Below are 10000 nucleotides of genomic sequence, written 5' to 3' on the forward strand. Positions count from 1 at the left end.
CAATAACACATTTGTCCATTACGACAATTAAAACAAGCCCATAATTGCTTTCAGTTGGCAGACCTGCAAATAAGTGCGTGTAGGACAGAATGATTATTTAATATAATTAATTTCATATTATTTATATATTTATTTATTTATATTCATTTATCTTTTACTTTAATACTTTATGCATGCGTTTTTTTTCTCTTCCAGATTACGTAGATAATTCAGGCCTTCGATTGTTTCTGACCAAGAAAATACGAGAACACGATGCTGGAATGTTAACTGTTGGAACTTCAGTAGATGGGTATCATATCATCCCTCCACATTACAGCGACTTTCTAACCACGGCCTACTGTCCACCACAATGCATCTCACAGGTTGCTTTCTATGAATTCTGTGTTTAACTGAGCACTTCTATCTGAAGAATCAAACACTGAATGATGAAATCAAATACTTGTAAATTATACAAATTATATTAAATTGATAAGGCTCCAGAAGGAGATTATATGTACACAATTGTTTCAACTCTGAAATCCTCAATCTCCGAAAATTCTTATAATTTTAAATTTCACTCCAAAATGACTTTTGGTATTTGGTTCATCCTGACATTGTACCTGACGAAGACGTGAAAACATTTGCAGGTCTGAGAATAGGACGCGTTTATGGATTCGTTTTAAAATTGATGTAATGGAGAATATTTTGCGTCAGTTGGACAGCATTTCCATTACGACAATGAGATCACATCAAACCTGGGACTTCGCTGAAGCTTATGGTACCGGGGGCGAAGTCTCAGAAAGGTCCCGAGTACGAGCACTTTCGTTTTTTTACTACGGCAAGATTATTAACCCCCAATTTGCTCACTTGGACAACATGGGTGATTCCTATTGACATCAGACGTGTTGTTTGATGAATTCTCTATATTCCTTCGTGGAATGACAAGGCGACGATATCTTATGATGCCGTGGTGGGAGGGATAATAAGAAAAAAAAATATATTGTCTACATAAAAATGGTTTGGGAAACTGAATTACTCAGGTGAGCGGCTTGTTCTCTATTTACTAAGTTAGCACCCTCCCTCGGTTTATATCTATATAAAAATGATATTCTCTCTCTCTCCTCCTTCCCCCCCCCCCCCCCCCCCCCCCCCCCGTCCTTTTCAAAAAGGCGATTGGTGACAATGAAATTAAAATCTTCAGCAGCTTACAGCATTCCCATCTTCTTGGGAGGAGAATGGCGACTCGCTTAGTTAGGGATGGTGTTGAGTTGCCGCCAATCGTAAAGGATGATCATTACGACTTTAATTACCAGGAGTCATTCCTTCTACCAGAGGAGAGGGTCGTCAAAAAGGTAGTACCTAGCTTTTGCATCTAGTGGTAAAAGTAGTATTAGTAGTTGTTGTACTAACAGCAGCATCAGCTTCAGCAATTTTTTGTAGTGGTAGTAGTAGTAGTAGTAGTAGTAGTAGTAGTAGTAGTAGTAGTAGTAGTAGTAGTAGTAGTAGTAATAGTAGTAATAGTAGTAGTAGTAGTAGTAGTAGTAGTAGTAGTAGTAGTAGTAGGAGGAGGAGGAGGAGGAGGAGGAGGAGGAGGAGGAGGAGGAAGAGGTGGAGGAGGAGGAGGAGTGGTAGTTGTAGTCTGATGATGATGATGATGATGATGATGATGATGATGATGATGATGATGATGATGATATGATAATAATAATTCCCTCATATAGAACTAAATTCCTTATTCAAATGCTTTGAAGTGATATAAACATTAATCATATAGATCTGAGGAAATTTTTCTTGATTGTGGGGTCCCCAGGGTTCAGTACTTGGACGTGTTCTTTTTGTTCTGTACATTGCCCCCTGTCTTAAATCATCAGAAGTTTCGTTTTGTCTTACTATCAGTACGATACTGATACGCAGCTGCACTTCATCTCCAGACGATAATAAGAATTGTATTCAAAGTGTCAAGAAATGGATGAATGAGAAAAGACTGAAACTGAATGATAATACGACGGAGGTGCTGCATGTGGAGACATGAAGATGAAAAGCGAATCAGATTTGAAGCTTGGGGACGCTTCCATTCAACTTGTTGACAAAGTAAAAAACCTCGACACATTCTTAGACTCTGGGCTGTCGATGGAGGTTATAATTTGGTCAAATATCTCTTTTTCTAACGAGGAAGGACTTCTTCCATTACGGATGTGACCAAACACCTGATTGTGTCCCTCGTGAGATCGAAAATAGGTTATTGTATGCCTTATTGTTTGGCGTTTAACAACGTCTGCAGATTGTCTAGAACAACTGTGCTAGACTAATATTCATTAAGTTTAGATGTGATTCTTCCATACCTCTGCCTCATGACCTGCATTGGCTGCCTGTTGAGAAAATTATTAATTTCAAAGCTTGCGTTTTAGTGAAGGTACAGCCCATTTCTACCCTCCGGAGCTAATTGAAAGATATGTAAAACCCGGTCCTTACGTTCGGTCAGTGATTCAACCAAACGAAGTTGTCCCCCCCCCCCCCCCCCCCCCCCCCCAACAAAAGAAGAAAAGAAAAAAAAGCTGGGATGAAATCCTGTTGGCCGTCCGTTTGGAAAAGCTGTTTTTATTTTTAGACGTCCTCTTAAAACCTATCTGTTTTGATTTTTAATAGATCATATGAGAAGCAAGATAGGCATCTGGTTTGCGTTGTGTGTGTGTGTGTGTGTGTGTGTGTGTGTATGTGTGTGTATCTTTTTCATTAGCCCAATCCTGTTTTTTCTCTCTTATCATTCCTGTAGTAGTTCTAATCACAGAATGACCAATTATCAAATAACACACTTTTTAATGCCCCAGAAGTTTGCAATTGAAGTGGAATTTTTCATTCCTTCATTTCTTTTTGGTTTTGTTTTCTGTTTATCCAATTCTACTCATGATTCAATTTCTATGCCATGAAACTAGTTCTCCAAAATGTTAGCTGATTTTTGTCATAGAATTTCATTGATCATTGATCGGTTGCGAAAGTTACTGACTTTACTGTGAATAAGTCTTACACTCCATACCCAATTCAGTTTTAAATTTTACAACTTTCAACCCATTTTTACTTTGTCCATCACCAGGGAGACTTGTTGTTTACAGAATGTCACTATGATTCAACCGAAAGAACCAACATTACCTACGTAAGTAAACGGTAATTGACATTAAAACAACTGCCACAACTATTTTTCGTTTTGAAACCCAAGTGCGCCTACCAATTGTCCAATAATATCTTATTAATATACTTCTCTGTCGCCTATCTGGTTTTTAAGTGATCTATTTATGACTTTATTTATTTATTTTTATTATTGGCTGAAGAAGAGTTTTGAGCCCCAAACGGTCCATGTTTGGTATTTTGTCTTCTGTTTAGAACACACACACACACACACACGCACGCAGACACACACACACACACACACACACACACATATATATATATATATATATATATAATATATATATATATATATATATATGGTGATTTACTTTTTACAATCCACCACTTCTAGTTGCTTAATATCACATAAATCGTTTGAAAGCTTTACGTGAAACAATACATACAGTTTTCAGCCTGTATTTTTAAAAACCCTTACTCTGCAATCGGAATTTATTTTCTTTGATGTTGTTATTATTACTGGTGTTTTTATTTCAAAACTTCCAACACTACCTCTAGTTTTATAGTAATGACTCGCAACACAACATTGTAGTGTCTTTTATTATTGTACTGGAATGAGTCTTGTACGTCATACCGATAGTAGCAGAAACTAGAAACTGTTGTCGGGTTTATTTTATTGTGTCATGTAAAGCCGTTTCTATAAATTTAATAAACAAAAATAAAAATATAACAGCTTCAACAAAGAACAAAATAGCAAACACGGAATGTTTCCGTGACTTTCCAATGTCTTTCTACAGAGAGGACCTAGAAAATATCTCTGTCGTCTATCTGGAATTTAGAAAAGGATTTATGTCTTTATTGGGGATTTTTGTTGTTGTTGGCTGAAGAAGGGTTTTGAGCCCGAAACGTTCCGTGTTTGGTATTTTGTTCTTTGTTGAATCTAATATATTCATTTTTGTTTATTACTTTTTACAGTCCACAGCTTCTAGTAGCCTAGTATCACTGTGACTGCTATAGATTTAAAAACTTTTGTGTACATGGGAATTGTAAAATAAATATCTGGTTGCTCATCTCACGAAAAAGTTTAATATTATAGCATTTATCGGTCAAGCACCCCCCCCCCCCCCCCCCCCCACACACACACCTCCTCTTTCACACACCATTCTTACAGGAGTAAGACGCTCCTCCCCTTCCCTAATTTTGAGGTGTAAGTGTAAGATATTTGAACTGCCCCTTAATCAAATATCCATCATACATTTTTCTGATATATATTTATATATTATGTGCTTGTGTGTGTGTGTGTATGTGTGTGTGCGTGTTTGTGTGTTGCGCGCGTGTGTGTGATAACGTCCTGATAGTCTTCAGTGCTTCTTTAAAGATCTCAATATTGATTAGGAGCTGATGCTCAGACTTGGATTGCCAAAAGAATATGTCTTGAAAAGGTTTCACTCCAAAAAAAAGGTGTACGATATCTTGCTGAAACATGGGACGAGGTGTTACCTTGTTTTGAAAACATTCAGTTGATCATGCTGATCCATTACTCATTACTAGGTCATAGTCACAGGCAATTAAGTTCTCATTATGCTCAATCTCAGCATTGACATTTCCTCGCAAAACAACGAGGTCAATGTTTCTGAAAGCACTGCCATGCTACCTCCCCAGCCCAGACCATCACGTTATATTACCGTAACCTTTCAGTACTGAACCTCCAACCCCCCCCCCCCCCCCTCCCCCACCAGCTCATTCTCATCAACCCCCAAAAAAGTTCCCCGATTTTCGCGAATCCAGATCTATCCAGACAAAAATGTGATATTTAATATACAGCAGTAATTGATTGTTTTGAAATAATTTTATTTTTTCTTTCCCAGGGAGGTCTAAGCACGCAGGAAGAAATGTGCATGGCATTCATACTGTACTATCCAAGGACAAAGCTTAGCCAATGTTTTTCTCAGTATGTCTAAAATATACAGTTTTTGACTTTTTATTGGATATTTGGACCGAGGGATGAGTCCGACCTTGGGAGGACTATATCTAAGGTTACGAAATATTCAATAATATTGGTCAAAAACTGTATTATTCCACCCCTCTCATTGGAAAACCCTATCATTTCTTAGTAAATACATAATCGTTGAATAATGCTTTGAACGCGTTGAATAAATCTTTTATTCAACGCTTGCAGAATATTTTTGCACATTTTATTGGTGTGAAATAAGGTGTAAAAGACAGCTGATTAGTAATTAAAAATAAAATTATGAATACAAATCCAACATCTTAGTTTTGGGTCAAATTGCCATTCAAGCATAAGGAGAAATATACAAATTTAACGTTATCTAGACATGAAATCCCCTAAGATGTAAAGACTGTCTTTTGACGACAGATCAGTTAAATACTACAACTACTTCTACTGTTCAAATTCTGTCAAAACTGTCTTGTCGTTGTTTTGTTTATGTTAGATGGTGTTGGGCGATAAATAAGAGCAAAGTTAAGTTTCATATTATTGTCTATTAGTTGACATTCGATGGTTTCGAAGGTCGTTGGATTAGAGTTGTTTCATTAGTTATACAAGTGTCAATGCAGTCCTTATGGACAATGAAATCGAAACATGTATTTAAAACAATCTTGGAATCAGAGACTGCACGAAAATGGGTAGCTGGGGTGCAAGATAAAGATCTGAAAAAGTGTGTATGAAACAGTGTCAGACAAAGCAAGAAAGAAAAATTCAAGAAAAAAACCCCGTCCCCCAAAACAATCACTCAAACCTCAGACCTCAAGAACAACATATAACAAAATTTTTTTTAAAAGGTTTAAATGCAACACATGAAACGAAGGCTTTATTGGTGATCTTCCACTTCTAAGACGCAATGAGTCAACACTGTGGACTAAGGCATTGCAAGTTGTCTCCACAGAAAAGGCGTAATCTTCCGATTTCAAAATTAATTTTAAAAAATTAAAATGTAGCCCCACATATTCTATTACATTGATAAATCAAAAACAAAATTTTGGAAAATAATAACAGGTTTTGAACAAAAATGGTCATTAGTGAATCTCTCTTTTTTCGTGAACAGTATATTACCAGAAGTTGTAAGTTTCAAGTATCTTGATTTTGTTCTAAACAAAGATAGGTATAGCATAAGAATTATACTGCAGCTAGGTGCAGATATTTGAAGGTCTGATAGCCGAATGCAATTATGGTCTGATTTAACATTGCTGTAATGGACAATGTTTTGCGTACTACTACTACTACTACTACTACTACTACTCAGGGACGGCTGGTAATAATGGGCAGGGTGGGCAAATACCAGCCTGTTTTTTCAAGTTATATGCTGTATTACCAGGTCTGAAATAATCAAATTTAAATTAGATAATTTCAAAAGTTACTACTTAAACTTGATACTTCGTACTGAAATCAATTTGTGTGTATTTTTGATAGATTGCGAATCACCATGCACCCCTGAATGCATAAACCAGGATACGCTCCTGTTCTTTTTTTTATCACCCGCCCCCCCCCCCCCCCCCCCCCCAACCACTCCACTCCACTCCGCCCACATCGTCATCTCATCGTCACGTCGCCTGACGATTTTTGCTGTCTGGCCTCTCTAGTACTAGGTCGGGCTAATTCAAATGAGCCCACCTTATTAACCAGTGAAAACTAAATAGAGATTTTGGCAAACGAACTTTTTCTTATTTATTGCCTTACTTGTGCTGGTACCATTGATGTAATGACTTTGGGAATGTTCCAGTATTGAATTAAATTTATTAATTTACTAATTTTATATCAATTTAGTATTAATTTGTGTTGTTTTTATATATTTGTTTATCCATTTAAACTTTTCTTTTTTTCTCGTTTTCTTTAGTGCTTCTCAAAACTCATTTATTTAAACTGTTTTCTTATTTGTTTTTTGTTGTTGTTGTTGTTTTGGGGTTTTTGTTTTTTGTTTTGTTTTTTAACAAATTAATTTGTTAGTTCTTTTTTTTTTAATTCTTAAATTAATTACCGCTGTATTTTTATTGCCAGACAAAATAATTTTGCAAAACAATGCAATTTTCTATTGTATTCCGTCTAATAAAACAAAACACTTTTATTCAAAAGTCACGACTAAATAAATATATAAAATACAACCACCATTTTGGTTTTCTCAACAATTGAATTAGTATACGAGAAATACTCTTCTTAGAAAGGAGAGAGTTGAATTCTAAGTTAAAGAGGAAATACGGAAGGGTGGGCAGATTCCGTACTTGCCCGTCCTGAAGCTACTACATACATAAGAAGTTGTTCACGATGAAGAGGCGGGAAGCTCGGGGTTGGTTGGGTAAAGAGTAAAGATAACACGGTCGTTATTGTTATAGTCTAACGAATGCATGAGGAGAAATTGGTAACATTATTTTGTCTTAATTGTATTGTATGAAGTATTGGCGAAAGCCTAAGATTAAATAAACTTTGTTTTTGTTTGTCTTATTTTGACTATGGAACTGATACTGATACTTGTCATATCAGACCTGCCTACTTGAAATAGGAAAATAAAAATCGTAGTTTTCAGGGCTAATAAAATCGTAGATATTTTAACTACCCTTTAAAAAAATGACCGGAATTTCGTCTGTTTTGATAGATATCAATTTTTTAAAAACGAGAAAAAATGATTGGAAACGTAATAATGATGGTGATGGTGGTAGTGATAGTGGTAGCGGTGGTGGTAGTAGTAATGATGGTGGTGGTAGTAATGATGATGGTAATATTATTATTGTTATTATTATTATTATCATCATCATTATTATTATTATTATTATTATTATTATTATTATTATTATTATTATTATTATTATTATTATTATTATTATTATTATTATTATTATCATTATTATTATTATTATTATTATTATTATTATTATTATTATTATTATTATTATTATTATTATTATTGTACGTATTGGTGGTATTACTATTGTTGTATTTTTTTTGTGGTTATTAATGGTATCAGTTTATTGTTTGGTTCCATGTACCATTTTTTTCCACTTTCATGTATGTGGTCATCAAATTGTATGATTTATTGTCGAAAGCCTAAGATTGAATAAACTTTGTAATATCGTATGGTAACCATCATTGTCGACGACATCGTCGTTGTCATCATAATCATCATTATCATCATCATCATCATCATCATCATCATCTTCTTCTTCTTCATTAACAACAACAACAACAACAACAACAATATTAACAACAAGTACTACAATAGCAATAAAAACAATATCAACATCATCATAAAATTTCCGTCATCGTCTCCACAACTATCATTCTAACCAACAGCATCACCAAAACCACTACCATAATTACATCCTCCTCCACCACCACCACCACCGCTACCACTATTCCAACCACTACCACCACCGGCACAGTCATTCTAATCATCAAGACAGCAGTGAAATGCAATTTGAGCTCTGAATAAAACTCGAGTCATATCGCTGTTGTTGCTTCTCGATTAAAACTTTAAGGTTACTACATACTACTGAAAACCAGTAATGTAACAGAAATATTTATCTCGCCGTTGAGGGATTAAAGCAAATCTTTAATTTTTCGAGTGAACGAAGTGGACTTGTATTGTCAAGGTGTTGTCGCATTATGTCTCGTCGCTTTATTTTTTAGTTGTATTCTCTTTCGTGATTCATTTTTGATTACGTTTGGAATAATTAAAATCTACTGGTATTGTCATTTCATTGTAAATGTGATATTTGTGGTTGAAATATTATTTTTTAAAGGTGAAAAAAATAATAATTTAAAAATATTAATTAAAAAATAAATAAATAAATAAATAAATAACTTTAAAAAAAATGAAAAGATAAATCAAAAAATAAATAAATAAATAAATAAATAAAAAAAACAATAAAAAAAATAAATTTAAAAAAAAAAAAAAAATATATATATATATATATATATATATATATAATATATGACCGAAGCATCTTTGCCCCACCAATGTAAATAGGCTAGAACCGCCACTGCTACTACTACTGCTGCTGCTACTACTACTACTACAACAAGAGTCCATAACTTGGGTTATCAGATGAAAATAAGTACACGCCGTCCTTTTGTAATTGCAATAATGACAAAAATCAATTATGAGTATTGGAATAAAGAAAATATTATTCAATTTCCTCACTGACCTAATCTTTCCGAGAGGTTGTAGGGCTTGTGCACTCGTGGTCCTCGAGAGAGAATGGTGCATATGAGAAATTTAAAATTCAATCTCGAGATGAATCCCAATCACATGAATCTATTAATACACTGAGCATAGAGCAAATGAAGACAACAGGAATAACATTGAGAAAATCAGTGCCTCACAAGAACCTTTCCAATCAACCGTTTAAATAATGAAGTTTACCTGTTTGCAAAGTAACTCAGATTTTCCAATACAACAAATGAAAACAAAGTAAAATTAATAACATTGTAGATAGACACATACAAATATGATTGATCACACAACCACGTCTTATATCACTACTACTACTACTACTACTACGATTACTACTACTACTACTAGTACAACGACTACTTCTACTTAATCATCATGCCAAACTTATCTGTTTCACTATTTTGTATGGCAGAGTCGTCTACCGAAATCAACATAGGAATGCTCTACTTCCGGATGTACGCCTCAAATATGTTGACTGGTCTCTTGAGAGCAATCGTAAACATTTTGCCGAGAACGTGACAAAATCTATCGCCAGTTATTATTGTGTATATCGCGACAATGTGAGTATTTTAATTAAAATCAAATCATCCTAGTTATCTTAAATACAGCTTTATCAGATTCTCAGTTTGACTTTGTTTCTGGCTTATGTGCAGTCGACGCCGAACACGGCCGTTGGGAGGAGAGTGAAACGTGCTTATCGCCATGGTGAAAAC

The 10000-nt window shown here is 34.8% G+C and overlaps 1 protein-coding gene across 2 annotated transcripts in view; it reads left to right on the top strand.

Moving 5' to 3' along the window:
• LOC144979614 (DBH-like monooxygenase protein 1 homolog) overlaps positions 1 to 10000 on the top strand; it is a 38446-nt gene that overhangs the window by 25062 nt on the left and 3384 nt on the right. For both annotated transcript variants that reach the window (XM_078926410.1, XM_078926411.1), the window contains exons 10-14: positions 196 to 362; positions 1149 to 1331; positions 3071 to 3130; positions 4971 to 5053; positions 9700 to 9847. In XM_078926410.1, coding sequence (XP_078782536.1) covers positions 196 to 362; positions 1149 to 1331; positions 3071 to 3130; positions 4971 to 5053; positions 9700 to 9847 — 641 coding nt within the window. The remainder of the gene's footprint in view (positions 1 to 195; positions 363 to 1148; positions 1332 to 3070; positions 3131 to 4970; positions 5054 to 9699; positions 9848 to 10000) is intronic.

Source organism: Berghia stephanieae, chromosome 9 (assembly GCF_034508935.2).
Source record: "Berghia stephanieae isolate SIO BIC M18660-M18661 chromosome 9, UCSD_Bste_1.3, whole genome shotgun sequence".
In the NCBI taxonomy this organism is placed as follows: domain Eukaryota; kingdom Metazoa; phylum Mollusca; class Gastropoda; order Nudibranchia; family Aeolidiidae; genus Berghia; species Berghia stephanieae.